General features: G+C 40.4%; 1 protein-coding gene across 2 annotated transcripts in view; it reads left to right on the top strand.

Moving 5' to 3' along the window:
- Positions 1-23,866, top strand: part of CCDC88C (coiled-coil domain containing 88C) — a 95,132-nt gene extending 71,266 nt beyond the window's left edge. The window contains exons 17-31 of one of the 2 annotated variants that reach the window (XM_059850162.1): positions 817-958; positions 1,568-1,756; positions 2,129-2,290; positions 3,407-3,684; positions 8,283-8,426; positions 9,746-9,932; positions 10,166-10,311; positions 11,491-11,580; positions 12,356-12,597; positions 16,520-16,702; positions 17,065-17,133; positions 17,907-17,975; positions 18,757-19,058; positions 20,012-20,227; positions 21,432-23,866. In XM_059850162.1, the coding sequence (XP_059706145.1) occupies positions 817-958; positions 1,568-1,756; positions 2,129-2,290; positions 3,407-3,684; positions 8,283-8,426; positions 9,746-9,932; positions 10,166-10,311; positions 11,491-11,580; positions 12,356-12,597; positions 16,520-16,702; positions 17,065-17,133; positions 17,907-17,975; positions 18,757-19,058; positions 20,012-20,227; positions 21,432-22,433 (3,421 nt within the window). In that variant the 3' untranslated portion in view covers positions 22,434-23,866. The remainder of the gene's footprint in view (positions 1-816; positions 959-1,567; positions 1,757-2,128; positions 2,291-3,406; positions 3,685-8,282; positions 8,427-9,745; positions 9,933-10,165; positions 10,312-11,490; positions 11,581-12,355; positions 12,598-16,519; positions 16,703-17,064; positions 17,134-17,906; positions 17,976-18,756; positions 19,059-20,011; positions 20,228-21,431) is intronic. The other variant, XM_059850163.1, reaches the window with a different exon arrangement.
- Positions 23,867-25,889: the final 2,023 nt, after the last annotated feature.

The raw sequence follows: 25,889 nt of genomic DNA, 5'->3' as shown, positions 1-25,889 counted from the left end.
CATACCCTTAACAGTTTTGGACATAAACATTTTTCTGAGGCAAGCTTGGCAGCATACTGCAAGTTTTGCAAAACGTTTTCTTGAGTGGAAGGAAGAAATGCCACTTTCTGTCTCCATACTATACCGGTGTTACTACAGTTCCTCTGTACTCCCCAGCAGAGTAGCTGGGTAGCTATTGCAGTGTGTATTTCCCTTCATGTAGAATGGTGTCTATTAAACAGTGTCTGTCATTACTTCATCTAATTGGTGGTCTAGATACCTGTTAATATAAACATAGATGTTGCCTAAAAAATATCTGATGGCAAGGAATTCCTTTGTAAGTTCTATAGTAATGAAGAGAAAATCCCAACAACCTGTGTGTATATTGGCTTCTTGGTAAGACCTACTTAGAGAAACTTCCCTATCTTGTAGGAATCTTTAAACTGTGGCTCTTCCTCCTTGTTAAGAATCTACAAAAGAGCCATACAAAGAGTTTTCTGTGATTATGGGAATGTAATTTATGGGACTATAAGTGTAATTATGGGGAAAAGAGAGAAACTTATTTTCTTTCAAGCTATGTAACTCTTTGATATTTCTGTAGAACCATGCTGGTGTTAATCTCTAATAAAATTGATTGGATTTTCCATTAGTGAATTCCCCAGCTATAATACATCAGTAGCAATCTGCAGCAGTAGAGGGAATAATTTTCCTGAAGAGGCAGGCATGTATAATTTAACATGCAGTGAAATTGGGAATGGGTGAAGGTGAAGTCTGCTGTTTAGATGGTGGCTCACATCCTAGTGGCAGACATCAGAAAGCTGTTATCATATTTTTCAGAAAATACAAGGTTCTGGAAAGCAAAACTGAATCAGCACTAAAATCAACTCTAGCTGTGAAAGAGGAGAAGATTGCAATGCTGGAAGCTCAAGTGAAAGACTTTCTGAACTTGAACCAGCAGTTACAGAATGATCTAAATATGGTAAGAGCTTAAGTGAATTTTAATTTTTCACATTGCAGTTCTGCACATTCACATGTTTGGGGATTTTTTGGTTTGAGGTTTGATTTTTTTTTTTTTTTTTTTAATTGAAGAACAGGTTTGTTCTTCTCGTTACCCTTCCCTACACACATCCTTCCTAAGAGCCTTTTTTTGTCCCTTTCTATGTAATGACACAAAATTCATAAAAAAATTTTGGGCTAGGGGGCACATCAGGAGGGATTTTCTTGGATAACTGCTCTTTGTAGCTCTGTTTTCCCATGGTTTTTTTTTTTTTTTTTCATTGGCATGGCTGTGTTTTTCTGCCTTGTTATTGGAAACATGGGCTGAGAAAGACTGCAGTTGAAACATCTCCCTTAAGAACAGCCTGTTTGTTAGGTGACAGTGAGCTTGAGTCTAAAGACACCTGACTGGAGGCCAAGAGACATGGATTCTTCCACCTGTGTCTCAGCTTCCTTCTCTGTGAAGTGGGGTAATGGTTGTTGAATCTCTGAAAGTCTGTACAGTGCAAGAGAGGAGTGACATATCCCATCATGATTAATGCATTATTCCAGTTCCCTCAGTGTTCAAGGTTGTTGCTTGTTGATTGTGTAGGTAAAGAAGAACTTTGATGCACTCAGGCAGACTCAGCAGGATGGGCAGTATGCTCAGAAGTCACTGAGGAATTCAGCAGAGAAGCTCATTGCCAACCAGCAAATGAATGAGAAAATGGAAACAGGGCACCAAGAGGCCACTACAGAGCTGCTGAAACTGAAGGACAGGGCCATTGAACTGGAAAGGAATGTAAGCCTTCTCCTGTTTCCTCTTAGCTCATAGACTTCTCTTGTGCTCTTGAGTGGGTTGGTGGAAACTGCATTTTTGAGCTTAAAGGAGTCTGGAGCACCCAAGTCTACCATATTCCTTGGGTGTCTCTTAGAACTGCATGGGACTTAAGTGCTTCATGTGTCTTGTGTCCATGTTGTTCCATCTTTGCAAGGAGTAATCCTGTGTGTTAACATCTGTCCTACCTTGGTTTAATGCTGCAGAGAGGTTTTTTTATGCCTTTGTTGCAGAATGATCATCATTAATTGGGTCTCATCTGTGATAGGACTCCAGATAATCAGGACAGCTCTTTCTTTTCTTCCTGTCACCCCTTCAATGCCATCTCTCTTTCAGAATGCAGCCCTGCATACTGAGAAGCAGCTGCTTAAGGAACAGCTAAAGCATTTGGAATCACAGAATGTCTCCTTCAACAATCAGATTCTGACACTACAGAAGCAAAATGTCTTCCTTCAAGAGCATAACACTGCCCTGCAGACACAGACAGCCAAACTCCAGGTTAGATGATCCTTGTGCCTCTGTGCCAGGAGGTTGGATTTGATTACAGTAGTGTGGAGGAGATGACAGCCAATAATGAAATGTTTGTGTTGGTAGGCTGATGGAAAGATGAAGGCCAGGAGGTGGAGCTTCATTTGAGGTCTGAATTTCTCCAAGCTAGAAGGAAAATTGGGTCTGTAGCTAATGGCTGGTAGCTATGTTCAGCAAGACGGTGGTTATTTAGAGAGACTAAATTAAAATTAATACAGAAAAATCCAGATGTGTTATTCCAGAAGCTACACTTCTGAAATAAAAAAAAAAAAGCTTTTCTTTTTTGTGTAATGCTATGCCTGTGAAAGAACTCAGCAGAAATGGAAAGAGGACACAAGTCAGCTCCCCTTAGGCTTTGTAGCAATGAGCTCCAGTCACAGTTTTCAGACTTTCAGACAAAATGTCAAAGTTGCCGTTGGAAAAGATACTCTTAAAAATTACCTGACTTAATTAAAAAACCTTACTTTGAGAAGAAGATTAGTTTCAAAGGACAACGTTGGATTAACTCTGTTTCTCTTGCATGACTTTCACTTTTCAAGGTTTTCCTCTTGCATGTTCAGAGATGGAGAGATGGGGGTTTTTTGTTCTCATTAATTGTTTCCCATCTGTAATTGACTTATATAAAATCAGTGCACCATCTCTCTACAGAAACCAGACTTGTTAGGAGTACTGCTCACATACACAGTGGTGCAGTTAATGTTTCTGAATTTGGGTGAACTTGAGTTTCATTACTTGTACACAAATACAGGGTAACTTGACTCTGATCATGATTGTCAGAGATGCAGTTGAGTTGTGAGTATTCCAGATCATCTTGGTCTTTGGGCTCAAGAGCTTCTGGTAAAACAGTGTGTTTTCAGTTTAGAAGTTATTGTGATAATTTTCATACTACTGACAGTATAACTTTATGTGGTGCATACTGCCAGCAGTAATCCCAAAATGATGCCAAACTGTACATCGATGTCTTAAGTCGGCAAGGCAGTGCAGGCATTCTTGACTAACTCTATATGGATGTAAGCTGCTAGAAAATGTTTGTTGTATGTACCAGTAGATGTGAATAATTAATACTTTGTGCTTGTAAAACTTTAGGTAGAAAATTCAGCTCTCAGCTCCCAGAGTGCTTCACTGACAGCCCAGAATACTTTACTGCAAAATCAGCAGACAGCCAAGGAGAATGAGAATGAAAATCTACTGAAACAAAAGGAGCAGGTGAAAGCTGAGTATGAATCATTGCTTCAGGACCATGAACACCTTGCTTCACTGCATGAACGGCAGTCTGCAGAGTATGAAAAGCTAATAAATCAGCACAGCTGCCTGAAAACATTACACAAAACCCTGGATCTGGAGCACAAAGGTCTGCGTGAGAGGTACGCTCGCTGCTCAGGGGTATAGTGTAGCGAGAATGTGCCTATGTTACAATTTCAGCCTTAAATGTTGTCTCCAATTACAAACAGAAATTACAAAGTTGTTGCCCTGAAAAAGTGCCTAGTCATTCCTATTGTCATTGGGATATTAGATGAAAATATTTGCAAAGCTCTAGATTTTAGATCTCTAAAGGTGGCAGAACAGAAGTGACTCTGGTGATATTCATCAAACATGGGCTTAGATCTTGGATGCTTTGTCAGAAGTAACTTAAATGCTTCTACTACATTTAAGGATTTGTGGTATAATGACATACAGCCTTGAAAACATTCTCCAGTTCTACTGTGTGGAGTCTCTCTCCTAACTATAAAGTCTGCAGGTCACCTATATGTGATTAGTGTGTATCTTGAGAAATTTCAATCATTGAACCTCGCGACATCCATGTCATGTCAAAGGAGGCTCTCTGAAGGAAGCTATATTGACCTGTGAGATAATGATGTATTATTAATTTTCTTGTAGTTCTCATAATCTATAGCTTTTGCTTCACGCCCTTCAGTTGAATTAGGAAATCAGTAAGCTGTTAATTGTTTAGTCTCTAGTCACTGTCATTTTCTGACAATTGTGCATGGATTGAACAATATACATAACGTACTACTATAAAAATGCTGCCCTGCCTACCTCTCAGACGTCTCTTATATTTTTCAGTGATTTTCCTCAAAACACTTTTCTTTAGATTTAATTTCTGTGCAAGATCATGAATTGGGTTCAGAGCAGCTGAGTGGCAATCCTTGATGGTGGACTGAAAACTGGTGCTAAACTTGTCTTCCTGAAAGACTAAGGAGCTGGCAAATACAATGTGTGGTAGATTTTTATAAAGTACAGAAGTAAACTATTGTGATTAAAATATCCACTGCGGCTCTGTGACAGGACAGCTGCTTGGCTGTCAACTAAATGAGCTGTAAGTGATTACACAGACACTGTTCCTGCTTTCCAAGTCTTTCTCAGACTGATTAATGGTTCTCATTGATTCAGGCTTTGCTTGAGATTACTACACTGCAGTGTGTTAAGGCAATTTGCTGTGTTCTTTCTTTGCTTGATGAGTACCGAACACTAAGCAGCTCTAGCCTAAGGAAAAAGTGTTTTTCAAAAGAATAGGTTATCTATAGAGGTAGGTGCCTGGGTCGCCACTGTAATCATTAACAGTTTGGACTCTCTTTCTGAGATGTGACTCCTAGTGAGAGGTGTTGCAGGGGAGCAGATGGTGGCCTTCTCTATATTCAAAACAAGTTGAGTTTGGCAGTACTAAGTGTGCAGTATCCTCCTCAGCAGATCAGTCTTAAAAGATGCTTATCAAGGTGATTTGTCCAAGGACTCCATTTGGCTGTCAGGAAAAAAGCCACAAGCTACTTTTTTAGTGCTTATTTTGTTCTCCCTCCATCATGTGCTACTGAGGGAGCAGCGGGGAGAAAGAGTGACATAAGAAAAGTTTTCTTACACCTCTTCTTTTTAACTAAAGTATTTGACTGCTAAGATGGAATATTTCACTTTCAAGTTCAGCTAGAATGCATCACCTGCTAAATTTTCCCCAGAGCAGCTCAGTGCGACCAAGAAGTTTTGTTGTGTGGTGCTTAGGAGATGGGTTTTGCATGTCACAACTCCAAGGTGATTGGTTTTCCTCAGCTGGTGACAGCATTGTAATCAGAGTTCTCTTGCTTAAGGCAGGATTTCACTTCCACACAAACCTATGACTCCAGCTTGTCTAGGAAGATCCACAGCAACTTCAGTTAGTTTGTGCACATCCAATAACATGTACAGCCAAGGTCCCAAAGGTTTGTGTAGTTCATTCTGCTGCATTCTAACCACAGAATATTTTCTGCACCTGAGCAAACTTCATTAAACCTCTTTTGGTTCTGTCTGCACATATTAACACTGCAGTGGGCATTTAATAATGGGTTGTTTGTAACTGCAGTGAAATGGTCTGTCATAGCCCAGCAAACCACAGATGTGTGGGTTTGGCTCAGCAAGAAGAGGAGAGTTAGTATGTTAGGGTCATTTGCCATTAATAGCAGTTTTTTGACTTTGAGGTGTCTGTCTGGCGGTCTCAGTGAACACAGAAATGCTGGCTTATTCTGCATTTTTGAAACTGCTTTACATATTGCATGTTACTAAGGGAAGATAATAATTTTGTAGCTACAGATCTCTGAGCATTTCTTTGTGGCTTAGTCTGGAGAAGTCTAATCCTGCAAACACACTGGGAAAAGAATCCCTGCTTTGTAGGGTTACATATTGCAGGCAGTTGTATTATTATGCTACCAGTGCTGCCTGGTGGTTATTTTTCTGGGTTCCTTTTGTCACACTTTTTATGATAGCTGAGCATTTTCAAAGTTGTCTCAGTCACAAATACCTATCCATAGTATTTCTCCACAAAAAGCAGGAGAAATAATAAAAGCTAAAAGGAGTAAAGAGGACTACATTTCCTCAGTCCTAGGAATGGATTGTGTCAGAGCCAAAATGAATTCTATATGCATGTATAAGAAAATCTTTTTGAAACTCTTCTGTCTAAAAGCCTGATGCTTTAAAAAGTGAAATGAACATGAGTGCTGAATAATCTACAGGAAAGGTAACCTGGTCCCTGGTGGTAGAGCTTGTCGGGTTGCACAGATTGTGCTCAAATTGTAGACTTCAGGCTGAATCTCTACTACAAGAACATTTTGCCTGAGGATTTCATTAGAGCACAATCATTTCATCGGACGTGAGCAGTCATTTCCATTTTTGCAGACAGTCTCTCTCCTCTTTCCTGCCTTTCACTTAAGAGCTAGGGGAGCAGCTGTGGTCTACCTCAGGCTCAATGTGGCAGCCTGTGGTGCTGGGCCTGACTGGTAACGCTGGACCAGTATCCTGCTTCTCTCTAAGGAGCCCTCTTTAAAACATAGAGGGCTTGGATAAAAATGAACAGAGTAGCCCTATCATACAGAGACAGAAAAAGAATTTACAGTGCAATTTCTGCAGAGACAGCGATGGTAATCTCTGCCAAAGGACTGACTGGAGTTTGTCTTCTCAGACTCTGCATTGGCACACAGTTTGTCTAAAATGCTTCTTGGCGCTGGATGTGAAACCTTCCTCTGCTTTCAGGTTCTTCCATTTCTTGTATGGGCATTGAACTTGAAATGTCCCAGAGCTGAATGGAGCGAGAAAACAAATAAATAAAGTTAATTAAACTCTACTGCTGTTACTGGGAATGAGTAGCATAAAGCAGCTTTTGTCTGGGAGACAGGTACTGTCCTGTGTGGCCCTTCAATGGACTGGAATTTGGGACAGGCTGTAATTTGACCCTGGGATGAATGGAATGGTAGCCTGAAAGAAAAAGAAGTTGGCAGGAATAAGTGTATTTGGTGCTGTCTGCTGGTTTTGGTTTTGTTTTGAAGTTTTCATGACTGCAGAGTAACTGCTCTGCATTCGTTTCTGCTGGCATGAGAGTCACAGAAAGATGCTTGTTCTCTTTGGCTTTTTAAGCAATGCTGCATTTTCGGCCTAGATTGTCTTTTAAAAGTGCTTGGAAGAGTATTTCTCCATTTTTGATACAGATGTACGTGATAGTTGGGGCATTACCCTTTCATTACAGTGACCAAAATTGTGCTGATGACTTTTGACATTGACTGAACCAATGGCCCCAGTGGCCTCTGCTGGTGTGTGTGGGCACAGATTCTGACAGAAGCCACCAGAGGGAAAAAGGATCTGGGAACAGCTTGCTGCCTCGTGATTTCAGTCCACCCCATTCTTCTCAGTTTTCTGGATGCAGGTGGTGTAGCACTTCAGGGAGGCTGAGCCTGCCTAATCCATGTCTGTGCTAAATATCAGGGACGTTGTTCCGCACCTCAGTTACTTTAGCATTCCAGAGATCAAAATTAAAATCAAAATTAAACCAAATAATAATGGAAGCCTGGATGTGAACACTGGTTTTGCTCTTGTTTTTTTCACTAATGAGCAAATAGAGCAACTCAAGCAGGTGAGTCAGCCTCTGCTTAAAGGTGTTTTGCTGTCAATTCACTGATACCTCATCATCTGTCTGAAATATGCAGGAGATTAGTAGATGTGCAGGATGCTATTACCTGTGCATATAACCTAATATGGATTAGGTGGCTACCTAACAAGCCCTTGCTCATTGCACTGTTTTCCTGTTGCTTTTTGGGAGCTACTTTCTAGTCAGGTTTTTGACTCTTGCCACTGTCAGTTATTTGTGACTGGGATTCTTGTTAGTGGTGTAGTTTTCACTTATTTTGCAGAATTTCGTGCTTTTTCTGAACGACCAGAATTAGAAATTGAAGTAAGGTTCTGACAATTGTTTCAGTTTAGTGAAAATTTCCTTTTCTTTTTCTTTCCTAAAGTCTTCTCTGCTGACTTGTATACTAAGTTGAATTTTCATGCATAATGTTGAATTCTTCAGCTTTGGTAGAAGTTCAACCACATAAATGTGGATGAAATAAATACAGCCAGAAAAAAAGATACTTTCTAATCATTGTGATATTACCTATTCAAAATATTAACCCAGAGTAAGAAAAATGTTTAAATGAAAGCTGAGTGTATGCTCTTCTTCCTTTTGCAGATACAACAGTTTAACAAAACACAAAGCAGAACTGGAAGAGTTGGAATTAGCTTTAAAAACTGAAAGAGAGGTTCTGCAACAAGAGAGAAGATCAAATGCAATAACCACTGGGGAAAATCAGAAGCTGAGGGAGGAACTGGATAGGTATGGTTCCTTTGCTAAATTGTTATATATATCAATTAAAAGTCAATTATGCAAAACATGGATGTGTTGAATTAGCTCTGAAATACCTCCATATAACGTGTCTGTTCTTTTTTCTCTATTTTGATATTGTTGATTTGGTAATTTTTACTTGTTAAAGATTGTCAGCTTCATGAATAATGTCAACTAATACTGTTAATTGGTGCTTCAGACCTGGGACCTTTGCTCATACAAAATAAACTTCCACATGTGGTTGATTCAGTTCAAAAGCATTTTCTGCAGTGAATTGTTTCCAAGCACTTGCCATTAGGCAGAACTACAAATGCCCAAGCCCCCCAAATTATACTGGCTTTTTTCCCCTTGAGGAGCACTGGTTTGTGGTTTTTACACAATATGATTTTAGCTCTAGGAGTTACCATTGTTTATTTTCTGCTGCCCAGAGAAAATTGCCATTCCTGTTATTAAAAGCAGTCTTACAGACTCTTGATCAGTGGGTAGCTGTTAACTTAGGGCAGAGCCCCTTTTGACAGCCACACCCAAAGTCCTCCCTGTAGCCTTGTTCATACTACAAAGATGTTCTGAGACTCTCTTTGGTCCAAATAAGGAGCCAATGTTAGGTTGAATCATTTAAAAATCACATTTTAAGTTGAGCTACAATTGTTCAAGTGTACTTGAGAACAGTACAGGGCTCTCGAGATGTTTTCTCAAGTTTGCTGTTCCTAATTTATTTTCTTAGGGACAAAGATGTTGCATAATGTTGATTGCAGGGCTGGCAGAGAGCCAGGCTTATCTGTCAGCAGATACAGAATTTAATCTGTTCATTTAGTTATTTAATGTTATGCCTTCATGATTTGTAGACATTTTTAGATTTACCTAAAAGTGTAAAAGAATGCCACAGTATCTTCTTAGAACACCACAGTGTTTGACACTTCAGGACACTTAAATGCTCATATTTCATGCATCAGGATAAAAAAATAACATGTGAGTTTTGTTTATTTGTGCCAAATACAGCTGTCTTTATATCCCAATGCTCTTAAATACATTGTGCCTCAGAAATTTGTGGTATGTTTGTTACATATTGAAGAAATAGCAGTTTTATTTTTCTTGTATTTTCCTTTCAGTTATTTTGTAAATTTGAATTTTTTTGTAATGTTACCACTACTTCTTCAAATTTTATTAAATGCTTAGAATAAAAATGTCCTTAGGAGTTACTCTTTGGAACTATGTTTGATTTAGTGAGAGCTGCAAACTGATGGTGTGGTCTTTGAATGTGAGGTCATTTCTGTGAAGTGTCCTTCATAGGCTGTCTTCTTTTTGTTTAGGGTGAATTTCTTGCACAGCCAACTAAAGGCAGAGTATGAAGGGCTCCATTCACACACTAAAGAGCTGAAAACTTCCTTGAACAACTCTCAGCTGGAGTTGAATCGCTGGCAAGCTCGCTATGATGAGCTGAAAGAACAGCACCAATCCATGGATATCTCTCTGACCAAGCTGGATAACCACTGTGAGGTGAGTAGCTGTGAATACCCAGCTACTGCTGCTTTTGGGTTAGAGAGCTGCCATACATGGTGTGAAGCTTTGGACATGCTGTACATCAAAGGTCAAACTGTGTAACAGCACCCCCATATAGTTTGAAGTGCATAGTTTTTATTTTAGGTTGCCATGCTATTGTGTTATCTTGACTATGGTGCACTCCAGGGAAGCCAGATGAAGAGGAAAGATTAATTTGTCTTTTTTAATAGCTCCTGTCCCGTCTAAAGGGAAATCTGGAAGAAGAAAACCATCATCTCCTGAGTCAGATTCAGATGCTGAGCCAGCAGAATCAGATGTTATTGGAGCAGAACATGGAGAGCAAGGAGCAGTATCATGAAGAGCAGAAACAGTACATGTAAGAAAAAAGAGATTTGAATTGTGAAACCTTAAGTAATCTAGACAAATACAGAATACAAATAATCTATCAGGACTAGTAGAGCAGGCAGTGGAATGATTGGTCTTCTTGATATCTATTGGGAAAGGGGATGTTTGGTAGGAGATAAGTATAATGGAAGAGAGCACAAAATGTTTCCACATTGCCTTACTGCAAAGGGTTGCTCACAAAACACCTGGGCAAACACAGCTCTTTTCAAATAATACAGATGAACCCATGTGGAAAATACAGCTAGAAAAGATGGAAAGCTAAACCCAGTGGTACTTCTCAAAGAAGAGGAGGCTGGGAAAGAGTTTTAAGGTTTTGGAAAACAGCCAAGTTGCAACAAAAATATAGTCTTATGAGAGTTATTTTGTATTTAGGTTCCTGAAGAATAGCAAATATTCTTGCTTTTTTCATTTGCATTTCAAGAAATACCTGCTTTGATGTTTTTAAGGATACAGACATCAACATACATTGCTGTGTCCTTCATGCCCAGGTTGACACGTTGAAGTGAGATATCCTATTTAAAGATGATACTGTGTGTTTACAAAGAATCCTGTTTTCACTGCAGTGAATTTCACTTATAGGTGTGAAAGAAGGAAGAAAAATGTTCTTAATCCCAGGAATTTTAGTTTAAGCGCATCGGGATGATGTGGGAGTTACTGAGTTGAGTTTTATAGCAGTACTGGCTTATATGGTTGAAGTGTTAGAAATTGTTTGCTGAAATAGGTTGAATATAGTTCAGATGTTCTCTGTTCTGTTTATCCTGGTGTCTTACTGGTCTGTGGTGGAGATATATTTACCTTACTACTTGAATGAAAATAAGATTTGCCAACTTGCCTGTGTAGGTTAACAAAATAATCAGTAAGAACCACAGTTAAACACCCACCAAACAAAATCTGAGATATTAGTTAGCAATCTTGCACCACCATCTACTGTTGTTTTTTCACCTTTCATGCTTTATTGCACAAAAATCACCCATCAGCATGGTTGGTAGGCTTTTGTGCTTGCCCTTTCCAAAAAGACTGTGAATCCTGAAGGTTCAGGATAGGAAGATATTTCAGTCTCTTTCTTCTCTTGGTGGCTTTTGGTCTTCAGTTTTTTTGATTATGCTTAATTTCATACAGATGACTCAGAATATGCTTTCCCTCCTCACAGTGATAAATTGAATGCCTTAAGAAGACATAAGGAAAAACTTGAAGAGAAGATAATGGACCAGTACAAGTTCTATGATCCTGCTCCAAAAAAGTAAGTTCCTCATGGATTCAGTTCTGCTGTACAGATCAGTGAGGGCAAGAAAGGGCTTTCCATAACTGGGGATAACAGAAACTTCATCTGAAGTAAGGGTGGTGTCATCTCCACTTGTCTTTTCCCTCTTACTCTGCAAAATATTCCCTGAAGCAGCAGGTTGTGCTAATGTAGAGTACAGGGCCTCATGTGGGGTCCTCTGTATTAATACAAGAATCTGAACCTCCCAAAATAATTGGGAAAGAACCACTTTGCTCCCAGTAAGGTGACTAAGCAGCACTAGGAGCTTTCAGAGCTGCTTTTTCAAAGCAAATGATAACGAGTCTCTTGGAGAGAAGGACTTAAAAATTATACTAAAAACAACAAAAAAGAGCCAAATTAATTCCACTGTACGTAGTTCTGACTGATAACCTTAGCAAAGAGGCTTCAAAGCAGCTTTCATTTTTCTTCCTCAGTCTGTTCCTGTAGTGGAGTTTGTCACGCTGTAAGAATGTCTTGCGTGGCCCATATGTGTAATTTAGATTTCTAGCAGAGGGAACAGTTGTCTTTCTCACATTTCTCATGCTGAAGAAATATTTTTGTAAAAGCAAATTTGACTTCACTAGGGAAATGGATCTCAAGTGCTGTGAAATTCATGGTGCATTTTTTGAACCAATTCATGACAGTAAACAAAAAATGTAGGATGGCTTGATGTCTTTAGCACAGCTGTAAACTTCTTTGGGGAGTGTTTCTTGTAGCATTTTCTGAATTCCATTCACAAAACCTGCTTTATCAGGAAAAACCCCTGGATTGGAGCCAGAGCCTTAGTCAAATTTATCAAGCCAAAGAAGGAGACCCCAAGGGAGCGGTTGAAACCAGCAGCAGAAAGCTCCACATGGCATTCTGAATCCCCAGAGATGGTAAACTCCCCATCTGCCTCCCAAAAATTGAAACATCAACACGAGGCTCAGGATAATACCTCTCAAGGGTCAAACCCTGTGGAAGAGAGAGAGAGCCCTGGGTGTTCTTCAAACAGAGGTAAGGAATCCCCAACCTAAATTCAAGACCTGAAATTTTTTTAGAAGATTTAATATATAGGATATATTAATGCCCAATCACATTATATTTTATGTCCTTTTTTGTTTGTTTTAGGGTTTTTTAGTGTTTTTTTGTTTGGTTGGTTTTGGGTTTGTTTGGTTGGATTTTTTTTTTAGTACAATAGAAGTTTTAGTATGCATAAAACCCCAAGCTAGAAATTTGAGTAAACTCTAGAAGATAATAGGTTTGTTTTTGTTTTAGTTTGCTTTCTTCCTTTTATCTACTACTTCTCCCTTCAGCCTCTGTTTGCCCAGATGTATTGCATAATGCATTGTTACTGAATAAATTGGTTCTAATACTTCATTTACTGGGGTTTTGCAGCAAAGCATTTAAAGCTGGATTATGGAATAGTGTGTGGTTCAGGCTCTTTGAGGGGTATGAGCTGGCTGACAGCCACTGCCAGCAGGTGGTGCACGTGCAGAACAAATAAGCCATTTATTGTAAATAACCAATTTATCATAATGTGGTGATTATGGAGACAATACCATGTTTTTATTTAGAATAAACTAGGAAATATTTTCATGTATAAAATGATGAAATTATTTTTTTAACACTAAGGAATATGTAAGGAAGATGGAATGATTTTCTGTTAAGTTAGTTTATACATTAAATCAGGTGTTCCTAATTATGGGAAATTTAAAAGTTTCTCAAAATAAATACTCGTCATCCTTATTAAAGGTAATGTATTACGTCCCAGGCTCTGTTTATTCCATTGAGATAATTTCTGTCAGCTTCTATATGTAGATTGTTATACTCTAGGAATACTTTCCAAGAAGCGATTTTGAAATTGATATTTGAATAATAATTTCTGTTTTCCAACTCTGGGGGGTGGGAAACAGAAGGGGAGTAGCTGAGAAAAGAACTCTTATTATAAACTCCTACAAGTACCTGTCTGTCCGAAGGTTTTGTTTTGATTGGGTAAAACCCTTTCTCTGCTCTAATTCTTTGAGGTCATTTATTCACTTAAAGTAAAAAGAGATGTTTTATGGAATAAGATCATCCATATGATTCCAGGTGTTTAACATGCATCCCAAGTTCAGCATGGGAAGTTGGGCTTGGGTTGCCACAGAACAAGGCCCTTATAGAGTGCCAGAGACAACAGAAGGTCTTTGGGGCTTCATTCATTTTGATGTTACATGAACCACACTTGAGTGGAGATGAGGCTCACCAGTACTAAAGCCTAGGAGACATCTAGGAAATTTGAGTGTGTTATCACTGAGTAACATTAATTTTATATTATAAAGCAAAAACATTTTGAATGATCTAACAGTAATTTCTTAGTGGACTTGCTTAAACATTGTGTGTATGTGTTAATCTATGCCTTAATCTGAGTCAGATTAGATATGTTTAGCTATGCATTCATCAGTCCTCCATTATAGGTGTTGGTCATTGTTTTACCCTTTTCTGTTTTTACTGGTTGTGTAGTCTTTAATCTAAGACATTTTAAGTTTTATTTATAAGGCTTTTTTTTTTTACTTTTTTTTTCTTCTTCTTTTTGGGATACCTGGGTGATAACAATTTAGCTGCACAGCGCAAAAAGATTGCCTTTTTGAGAAGCAAAAGCAAGGATAAAGAAAAGTCTCCTAAGTCTCCATCGAATCATCAGTCTTTCTCTAATCGGCTCCGGTTCTGGGCTTCTTCCGACATCCCATCCTCTCCTAATGAAATTCTTTCTTTCCCGGAACTGGGAGTTTTCTAACACCTTCTCTGTAACATTTATCTTTATTTATTTCTGACAAATATTAAAAAAAAAATTTAAAAAAAAAACCCCACATGCCATAAAAGAACACGCACATTGATAGAGACACTCAGCATGTCTATACAATACTCTAAATGCAAGCAAAGATTAGTGAACGTGGACTTAATTTTTCCTGTAGAAGATGAATCACTATTGCACACTGTGGATCATTTCTTCAATGCAGCACACTTTAGGGGACCTCATGGCATACAGTTTGCGTATGTATATTGGCTGTGGTGCATGTTGTCAGTAAGTGAAGTTGCTATTTGCTTCAGTATTTCCTTGCAGTCATGTACTTGCATTGTGTCCAGTTAAAGTGTTGAACTGATTTGCTGTTGCTATGCTTTCTACAGTGTGGTAGTCCTACTAAAATAAAAATACAGTCTCAAGATCCAGAGATTTTTTCCAATAGTCTGTGCTACTAAATGATTTCAAAAAGGAAGGTTTTATAACACCTTTTTCTGCTTTTAAGTAGTCTAGCTTTGAATGGAAGATACTGGAAAAATTATTCTCAGCCAAGTGTCTTGATGCTCACATTCAGACTTGATATTTAGCAAGATTTTGTACTTCTAATTAAGAAAGTTCATCTTGAATTGAGCTGACGTTTCAGTTTCTTCTACTTCAGTTTCAACAGATTTTTTGGAAGAAGAATGTAGATTTGTTCTCTTAAGGCTGGGAATAACCTTCGTTAATCCATTGCCCAGAATTCTTGTTGCCTAATATTCATAACCTGGTGGCTTCTGAAATGAATGTGCAGGTCCAGTCCCCCCCTGTTAGAGAACTGGATGCAGCACGGGCAGTGTGCTAATGGGGGCTCAGCAGAGGCCAGAAGATCTTGTTTCTCTTCTCACTCTGAGAACTGTCCCCAGTGGCACAATCAGGGACTCTGGCAGAACAGCCTGGTTTTTGTTGCCATCTGGGGATTTGTGGAGAGTGTTAGTCTCCAGGGCAGTTTACATTTTTTGACATCCATGGAAGGTGTTCAGTGTATCTACGAAGTCAATTAGAAATACAGCTTTGTGTGTGAAGCTTTAGCCAGTAGTTGCCCCTGCAGGCGTGGCATATGTTTCAATTCTGAGTGCAAGTGCTGGCCCAGTCTGTAGAGCCCATGCAGACCTAGGGAGGAAATACTGTTCCTGAATAAAGTCAGCTTCCAGGGGCCACCTAAGATGACAGCAGATTGGTCCATTTCTCTAATACAGCTTCACAGCTGCTCTGTGCTTTGAACTGTCTGTCCCTTGTCTCTGCAAGTTGTTTATTTTGACTGCTGCACTCTGCTGCATTTTCAACATTTAGTTTCTGTTACTTAATCAAGTGTTCTGTAGAAATATATAAAATTTAGAATCCTGCATCTCATTAGGTGTGTTTTCTGCAGAAAATTGTTTAAATTTTGTTCTATGTGTGCCTTAAAGCATAGCATTGACGTTACAAGAAATTAATTAACATGCTTCATCAGTAGAAAATAATTTTTCAGATTCTTAATCTAAATAATATTCTAGCAGACAGTGTTTGTTATTCTCCTGCTAAGATCCCAGGAGCTCCACTTAAAAATCATTGCACCAGGACATCGTAAGAGCAGAGTTTCAGCCTTGTAAAGACTGAGCTCTTATCCACAGCAAAGATATAAACCTGAAAGCAGTTAGCTTAGTGCATGGATCATGATAGATAATTTTCAAATCAGCATTATTTTTCTTTGAGTAAGAGCATGACTACTGTCACTCTTTCCCTATTCTATTTTATTACTGAAGTAAGTTCTTATAAAATGCACCTACGAGGAATAATGTTATGGGAATTTCACACCTCACTTATCTTTTCTGGATTCATGTCTTTGCTCCTTTTCTTCCTCCTTTCACAGTAATTGTTGCATGTATAATATCAACCCTCCCACTGGCACTAAGCAGCCCTTGTCACTCCCACACTTTACAGAGAGCACACATGATTGACAAGCTGGTGGCAGAAATTTCCTATCCACTATTGCACTGTTTATGGAAAAGCTTGCCAAATTAGCGCCTCTGTTGTGCAGTTTCTTTGTGCCTGTTTGTCATGTTTGTATGGGCAGATAAATACAAATCCCCTAATGCTATTTTTCATTGAGTCTTATTCATTTACTTCTCTCCCCACCAGTGCTAATGGACCTAAAGCAAAAAAGGAATTCCCATCACGGAGGCAGCAATGATAATGCTGAAATCTCAGCAGACTCTGCAACAAAAGCCAGCTGTGTGGAAATGGGTCCCAGGACTTACTCAACCTCAGCCATTCACGTGCACACTTCCACCCCCATCTCCCGGCTCCAGAGCAGGCCAAAAGGTGTGTGTGCATTTGGTACAGCAGCTGGTAATGCCAGGCAGGCTGCTTCACAGTTCCTGCAAGGCTGCTAGTGCCATTTGAGTGCAAGAGCAGGGCACTGATATTTTTACTCCTACTTTATCTGCTGAATGGTTTAATTGATGAGATGTGGGGCTTACTCACTCATGTAGTGTCATCAACTTGGCAGAGCGTATTTGAGTGTCAGTTCTTCAGTGGTTCCCTGCCCCATGCTTAGAAGATGGGCCTATAAAACCCTATGGATCACCTCAGTCTTCTACACTGCTAGAATGTGTTGGAGACAGACCTGAAGGATTAACCTTTCTGTGTTCAATTGGCCTTTTAAGTTCTATGTTCTTTTCCAGGCTATAATTCAGAAGATAATCTGTGTGAACAGTCCCCAGAGGTGGAGTTTGCAAGCACCAGACGGCACGGTAAGCCCCTAGCATGTGTGAGTTCTCTAAACATCTGCATTAAGACTTGTTTCATTGCATCCACATGAGCTGTCCCGGAGTGGTTTAGTTGCATTTACATTACAGAAGGAGGTGTAGTAATTCAGCACCATTTTGGGAATGGGATTCTAACTGCTTCTGGTTTTCTGTTGAAGCTTTTAATGCATATTTTGCCAAAATGAATTTTCAGAACAATGCTGGCATTGAGGCAAGTTGCTTTCCACCACCAACAGACCTTTTAATGCATGTCCTACAGATTAGTCGTTGATTTTTCTGGAGAATGTTTAATTCCTTCCTTAAGGGAGCGAATCAGCAGTAAGAGAAATTTGATGTGGGGCTTGTGGATGCACAGTGGGAATGCTGTTGAAGCAGCAGCAGTGCCTGTTTAGAGACTGCAGAAAACTGAATTTGCAAGCTGGCCACCAGCTCCTTCCAAAGAAAACTGAAAAAGAGACAGCAACTTACTGTTGAACTTTTTCAGAATCTGTATTACTTTATAGTTACTGTAAAAACCCAAAAATTATTTCTTTGTGCAAAAAATGAGATAAACAAGATGGATCCTTAACAACTTGAAAAATGAAAATGTTTTCTACTCTGTCCAGATTTTGGCATCCTGTGCGAATTATGTTGTTAATGTTTTCTAACTGATTTAGTTGCACAGGTCCTATTTTCAGAAGGGAGACTGTAGCCAAGTCTTTTAGAGAATCAGAGGAACTTAAGATTTGTTTGTTCAATGCTTGATTTGTGTTTTTCAGTGTCCAGGCCAAACAGTTTAGAGAGCAGTAGGAACGCTTCCAGCAGTAGTTCACCTCTCAATTTGAAAGGTAAAGCTTTTACAGCTGAGTTGTCACAAACAGGAAGTGAAATTCCATGAAACTGTGTGTAAAATGCCATTTTCCTTCCAATTAATTTTAAAGACTTGTTTTGAAATGGTAGTGATTATGCAATCTGGACATGGCTGTCTTGGGAATCAAAACTGCTGGCAAGAAGTGCTTTACTGAGATTGATTCTGGCAAGGGGTGGCTTTTAAGGCAGACAGTCGAGTTTTGCTTCAGTCTGACTGGCATCGTATTGTGGGAAATATCAGGCCACTCTTAGACTCTCTACAACAAGAGATCTCTGTGGTTCTTACTCTGCCCACAGCTTGTGTATGGAATCAGTGTGCTCTGAAGATTTGCTTTTGCAAATTGTGCATCCTTGAAGGATGCCAAGAGACCTGATACTGTGGAACAAGCTGCTTTCTACTTTTCCACTGTCAGGTTCTAACTCTCAGATCACACAGCCAAGACTGAGAGATTGTTCAATGACACACAGGTTGTAAAGAGGCACCCCAATATTATCTTACTAAAATAAGGCTTATTAGCCCCCAGTGCTATTTTTATTCTTTGGTGAAGTAATTGTGCTTGTTTAAGGTGCTATAAGATATTTAGTAGTCCTGATTTTTCAAAGCTCTGATTTGAGCTCTGTAGGAGAAAAAAATGAAGATAAAAAATGCCACCCAGTCTGTGTGGAAACAGCCCTGGATGATAAGTTCCCACCTGAGTGTGAAATCTACTAAAATTATGTCAGAGCAGTGTCATTAATGGTATTTATGCTTCTCCTCAGGTTCCTTAGACCATATCCATGGTAGGACTGAGAGCCTCAGCAGTGAAGATATGGTGCCAAGCAGAGAGGCACCAGTCTTGCTCCGAGATATGTATTCCCTTCACTCTGCTGCTCCTTTCTTAAGCCCTGGCAGCAGGCATGAGTCCTCCTCCCACAGGAATGGTTTGATGTCCTGTGATATACCTCAGAGGAGCAATCCATCCCAGTCTCACACAGGCAGGCAGCGTTCTGCCTCGCCTGGCAGTGAGATGGTAACTTTGGAAGAGTTCTTGGAAGAGAGCAACAGGCTGTCTCTACCAAGTGTAAGTAAATAGAGCTAGATAGCCCATTTCAGATGTCAAAAAGCTGTTCAAAGCTGATTTAGGAGGATGAGGGCATAGGGAAACAGAGAGAGACAAGATGATCCTTGTTCATATACTCAAGTACTATCAAATCTTGCAAAACAAATGAGAGAGTTTCAATAACTAAGGTAAAATTAGCTTTCATATAGCACTCTGCTAATTTATTTTTGTTTATCAGCTTTGGCAAGTCAGATAATTCACTGCAAGTACTGTGTATTGGAGTGCTGGGGCTTTTTGCTAGCAAATAATTGTGGTCAAGGTTTCGTATCATCAGCTCCAGGTATCTTTATTTATAAACTGGTAAGTTTTCTGTGTAATTTTCAGCTGGTAAATCTATAATTAGGAATGAAACCTAAAATAATTTTCAGCTAAAGTGCAAAATATGCAGTTGTTAAAACCATCTCATAATCTGAAAATATCATTGTGTTTGAGAAAGGCTCCTCTTGCAGAAGAAAATTTTTGATACTTTCACCATGTTTGTGTGTTGACTGACACTGCCCTGTTGGTTCAATGACTGCAAGAATATGTCACTCATTGAAGTGCTTTTTTCAGGAACTAAATGTTTGTTTTCAAGATGGCATTTGTCTTTCACTGCTCAGACATGCTGTACAATAGTGAGGCAGTGCACTATTGAACAGGTTAATATCTTAAAAGTAGTGTAAGTAAATGGAGATTTCTGTTTTATGGATGCCTTGGTAAAAGTATTGAAATCAGCAGAGCTGTGCCATTTTTGGGCATCAGTAAATTCTGGTCCTTGAATTTTTACAGTAATGCTGAAGTATACCTCCTACTCCCTCATTACCCTAAGTACAATTCTTAGCTTTTAGAGATGTTTAAAATTATTACTTTTTGTGTGTCTGTTACTACCTGACCATGTCCATTCTCATTCTTTCTGTCATCCTGTTCCTTTTCAGCATCGGCGCAGTTTAAATGAGAGTGAAATGATTTCATTACACCAATTTCTGTTAGAAGCTGATGCACTGTATCCCTCTTGCTACTCCCTATGTCCTTCCATTCATCAGGAACATTCGCAGTCACTCGAATCGGTCCTCAGTGTTTCATATCCCAGCAGCATGAGGCACAGAACAGGCAGGGGAAATAGGAGATCTGCTTCATTCTATATCCCCAGGGTATCCATTGTTCTTATTATGAAGGCAACAGCTCCTGACTTACCACAGCTTTTGCTAGCATATTAATACCTATAGAAGCATACTGTAACTGCTAGTTGTTACTTTAAAGGCTGCCAGATCACTTGCATTAATTGCTCATAAAGTATTTGCAGTGTTTGTTCGTACACGTGCGTGTTTTCGGAGGACTAGTCATTCTGTAATGCTAATGTCCATAACAGCTGTTTAAATAAAGTTAAAAATAACCTTAACACTTTAACACTTAGTTGAGCTTAGAAATTTTCACACTCCACTATTGCCATTGATGGTGTTTGCTTATGGAAAATGAGTTTTTTGACTGGAAGAAATATTTGGAACACTAGTGAAATGAGCGTATTAAGCTTTAAACATGCTCGCTAAAGAAAAGAAGTAAATTTCATGAACCTGTTTAGCATTGTTCTTTGTAATGACAGCATGTCCCTTAACTGTTCTGAGCATGTCTTTTACTAATAGTACAATGGCAGCTGATCAAACATCACCATTTTTGGATTGCATGGACCATCCCCATGAAATACTCACTGTATATTTTCTTTTAGTGCCAGGTTAATTGTCCAACTTGAAATTTCGAAGTTCATTGTAGGCAAACAATTTTTGTAATGATTTTTGTACATTTCATTGTATTGTACATGCAGCTCTTAACATACATAGTATATTGAATGGGAGAGGTGAAGGGAATCAATGAAGAAGGAATGAAATTTTTTGTAATGCTAGCACATCTCCCCAAGGTATTGACTTCTGTTACATTCCTGAAGTTACAGTAGAGAGTTATCCAGATGAACTGTATTCTGGATTATGAGAGATATAATCGATATCATTGATACAAATGTCTGATGTCATCAATATGATATTGATGTTAAAGTGACAGTGGCTGATGTGAAAGGAAGCAAAAGAGCTGCTGTCCAGGTTGCAACCAAAATTATTTTAAAATTATGACAATTAACCTGGCAAGCAAGGTTGTCACAATCTAATTACAATAAGCACATTATTCCTTGAGTTGGATTTATACCCATTTCCAACATTCATCTCTTCTGTTTCCACTATGTAAAATCTGTTATTGTGTTTGGTTTAAATTAAGTGAGAAGGAAGATTCTGTGAATACAGAGTTCTGCATGATTCTTTAAACAAAATGTGTTGTCTTTATTGTGACGTGCATATTTTCTCGCACCAGGACACCTCCACAAACAGAGATGACTTGCTTGGCGATTATTTTAGGAAAGCAAATGAGCCTTCAGCTACTGGAAACTTGCTGGTTCAGCCATCCAGAAAGGAGGCTGCTAAGATGCCCACTAGTCTTGTTGCTCCAACTGTGAAGATGGCCGTGCCTGGTGAAGAAGGAAGAACGGCTAAGCCTGACAATTACATGAAGCCAAACCTCAGACAAGTTGAACCTGATGCTCTGGCAAACCCCCAAGGGTCCCTTAAGCTCCCTCACACGGCACAGCACCAGTCTGCCAGCGGGGTGCGGCAGATGGCACAGCCTCAGCAGCCTGGAACCGTGAGCAGGAGGAGTACATCACTGAGCAGGGCATTCAGTTTGGCCTCTGCAGACCTCCTCAGGGCTGCTGGCCCAGAGGCCTACAGGCAGGAGAGCCCTCAGAAGTCAGGAGCAGAGCTGCATGGGGGCAAGGACACTGTCTGCCAGAGCACCAGGGCTTCTGTGCCAACGAGCTCCCAGGCACCCTTAAGAGAGAGGCCGCAGTCCGCAAAGGTGGCAGGTTCTGTGCAAGGTGCCGATTCCCGCAGTCGGCAGCTCGAAGCGAGGCGCCTTTCCCTGGTCCCACCAAAAGATGAGAGGCCGCTCTCCTTCCATCAGTTCTCTGCCTCACCCACTGCATCCACCAGCAGTCTGAATGTCCAGCAGCAAGAGCGTGTGAACGCTGGGCAGCACTACTCCTCTACATCCCATACTCCCTCAAAAGTCAAACCCAAGTCAGCACCTCGTACTGAGGAGGCCCCTGCCAGAGCTGTTTGCAGCAGCACTGAGGCAAATACTTCCCCAGGACAAGGCCAGGGTGATGCCCTACTTACCAAGTGCCAGGGTAAGCTGTTGGAAAGCAGCTCTGGGTCTGTAGAGGAGCCTTTGAGAGGAAACAGCTCCAACAGCACTCCTGGGTCTCCTGACCCCCAGGGGGATCAGCAGACAGTATGGTATGAGTATGGCTGTGTGTAAGCCACAGGTGTAGCTGTAATATGTGTGTTTGGTATGGCTGATGTCCAGGTACCATTTATCTAGACACTGTCAGGTCTTAAAAGGCATCACCTGTAGGTTGCTCTGAGTTTTCTCAGGGTACTGTTTCCTAGTTGGACAAAGTGTGATAAAGAAAATCAAGTAGCAAAACCCCAGTCCTTCTGACACTGTTGTGCCTAAAACAAAGTGGAAGCCTGACCAAATCTCACAGCAAACTTGGCGCCTGATTCTCACAGGTTCTGAGCATTCCCCAGTCCAGCAGAAGCTTAGCAGGGTCCCCTGTCATTGCTGCACTGTACACCCATTCTGCATGCATTAAAGAAATGTTTCACAGGTCCTGTGTGTGCTAAACTCAGCCCAACCATTGGCAAATAACCATACTGAAAAGGTCATATGAAAGCCAAACTTCTCCCACAAAGACAGAAGCAAATGCTTGACTTAAGTAGCATAGAGATGAAGAGCAAAAGCGTGTGGCTTTAGCCGTGGATCTGGTAAAATCTATTTTTCTAGCCACAGACTCATCTTGTAGAAGGTATTGTATAGACTTCAGGGGTCGTATCTCAACCTTTCCCACTTGGGCTGTGTAAACACAGAAGCCAGCATAATTACCCCACTGCCTTCACTATAGCTGCAGGTCAGTGGATCCCTGACTGCAGAGTGGTGCTGCCTTTTGAAACTTGTTTTATCTTTTATACAAACACTGGAACTAATGCAGCCTTTCAGGGGAGGTGCCATTTCAATTGCAAAGGTGGCATCTCATGTACAAAAGTGTCTTGTAAGTATGTATATAAGAAGCTCAAGTACTGTATAAGAATGCTGTGTAAATTGTATTATTACATTCTTGTGTGCATGACAGCCCACATCCTGTGTGGGCTTTTGTCTCTTAGAAATCCTTGTTTGTCTCCAAGAACTTTTCTCAGTATAGAAAGCAAAATAATTTTGTACACATGTGAAAGAAATATACTTTTAAAAAATCTATTTATGTGCAAAGAAGTTCTTTGTATGTTTCTGTCCAGAGTGTCATCAGCTGCTTATGTATATATGATCAAATATGTATCTTTAATTCCATGTTTGTAAAGCTGTTCTTCTTGCAATAGACTAAATCCTTAAACAAAATACTTGTTTTGCTGGTTCTGATTTAATTTAGTAAAAGATAAAACTGATTCATTTGATGTTTTTGTTATCTAATATGTAGCAATCCCATTCTGAAAACTACAAAATTGTTTATAATAAAGATTAAAGTAAAATAGATTGATGTTCTGCTTTTTATCCTTGGAAAAAATAAAAACCCCCAAAAATGTGATTCACAGTGCTGGAGATCTGTCTGCAACAGCTCTTCACAAGCCTTAGTATTGATTTTCATGTCTATGTGGTGAGGTTGTATTTGTTTTTGTAAAATAAAAGGTGTACCAGAAGTCTGTTTAATTGAAACCTTACTGGAGACTACAGAATGGTTGAACATGCAAAAAATAAGTGACTTACAATTCACTCTATAATTGGTCTGTTTCATTTTTGTTTCTCCAACCACTTCAGACAAGGGCAAACATGTTCTCATTTTTGACCAAGCTTGCATCTTATATAGTCTGTTTTGTACTTAACTCTTAGGATGCCTTATGAAAGTGAGAAATTATTCATCTTTCAACATGGAGAGAATGGCAAAAAACCCTTTCTGCCTTCTCTTGCTTTAATTGCAAATGATAGTTTAAAATTAATGTGTGCTATATGGCAATTTTAGAACATAGTGAGTGTTCTTAGTAAACTGACATTCTTCCATAAATTTTATATCAAAATGGATTCTTGGTCAGACCACTAAAGGCTTGAGACTGGTGTTTCCCCCTTGTTTCAGCTCCTTTTGGGAGGACACCTGGAGGCTGGGCTGCTGAGGAAGTGATCTGTGATTTGTTAGTTACTGTAGATCTGCTTTTGCTAGGAATACCTGCCCAGTGGCGCACCTTAGTTGACAGTGTCTGAGTTATTTACAATTATTTATCTTCTCAGTTCTAGTGAGCTTGAATTAAAAAGTACCAACACATTTGCAGTGCCATTCAGACGTGGGGTAATTGTAAATACAGAGGTTCTACCATGGAACAGCTGTGGAAGCACACAGTGCTGTCTGTGGCCCTCGGGCCTCTCTGGGGATGTTAAGGGAGGTTTTGGTAGAGGTGCCTGCGCTGCCGTGGCAGGTGCGGCTATTTTGCCAACTGCTCGGTTCGTCGGTGCTCAGCTGCTCCGGGTCGTGCCCCACCCGGGTCGGCGTGGGCCGGGCGGGAAGGGAAGGAAGGGCCGGCCCTCAGCTCCGGGGCTGCTGCGCCGCGGCCTCCTCAGGCGCCCGGAGCCCGCGGTGGCTTAAAACGCGCTTTGTGCCTGAGGGGGGGAAAGCGATTGTGTTTAGAGAGACACAGATCGGCAAATCCTCCCGGGTTTGTGCAGGTGGAGGTGCCGCGAGGTGGCGGGAACTGTGGGGAGAGGTTCCTGGGAGGGTGAGGGATGGCGCGGAGCTGCCCGACCCTTGCTCGATGCCTTCCGAGAAGCGCGGGTGAAATCGCAGCGCTTTCGATCTGCAGCTGGTGCGGCCGGGCCCGGCTGCGGGAGGGGCACAGCGAGCTGGCTGCGGCCTCTGGGACACTGGGGAAAAGGGATCTCCCGGCGCCACAGCCTTCGGCACACTGGCTTGGATGATATTTCCTGACAGGAGGGAAGGGTGTGCACTCTGAAGGTTGCTAATTGTGTGCTAAGTGCGGCTGAGAGTGGTTCTGGATTCAGCGCTTCAAGCGTTCGGTGGCTCGCTAATTCTCGAGATGGAGTTTTCATTAAAGGAGGGGTTTCGAGGGGATCCATGCCGAGGAGGCAGCTGAGCTGGCAGCAGTTTTCCAAGAAAGCCGAAGGGCTGTGATTGTGGGCTCAGACTCTGAAGTCAGTGAAGCTGTTTGACTCAAGGAAACAAATGATGGTGTGCGTTTGGATTTAAATAAATGGCTGCTGTGGGAAGAGGTGCCAGGGCTGTGTGCTCTGCAGTGACAGAGAATGTCCTTTGCCAGGAATCTGAGGTCACTTACAGTGGTAGCGTGCCACCGAAACCTTTTTCCCCTTAGATATTCTTCCGCTGTTCTCGGACTTGGGACCTGATTGTGAAGTGAGCAGACCTTTCCTGATTTCAGTTAATTGAGTTAATAAGTTAAAACCACCAGAAGAAGAATTTGAAAAGATAGAATTTAATTTTTTCTTTCTATAATGAAGAAAGTTCTAAGTGTTAAGGATACTGTAAAAATAACTAGTGCTTAGCTTAGGAAAACTGCATATCAGCATGTGATCAGAAATTATTTCTGATTGTCCAGACATTTGGGGACATACTAGCTCAGCTACAGGTAAATGACTTTTAAGACAGAACATGGAAGACATTTACACAGAAATTGTTAGTTCATGTGAAAGGATTACAGC

This window comes from Haemorhous mexicanus, chromosome 6, assembly GCF_027477595.1.
Source record: "Haemorhous mexicanus isolate bHaeMex1 chromosome 6, bHaeMex1.pri, whole genome shotgun sequence".
In the NCBI taxonomy this organism is placed as follows: domain Eukaryota; kingdom Metazoa; phylum Chordata; class Aves; order Passeriformes; family Fringillidae; genus Haemorhous; species Haemorhous mexicanus.
Note: the sequence above shows the minus strand (reverse complement) of the source record. Positions and strands in the feature narration are given on the sequence as shown.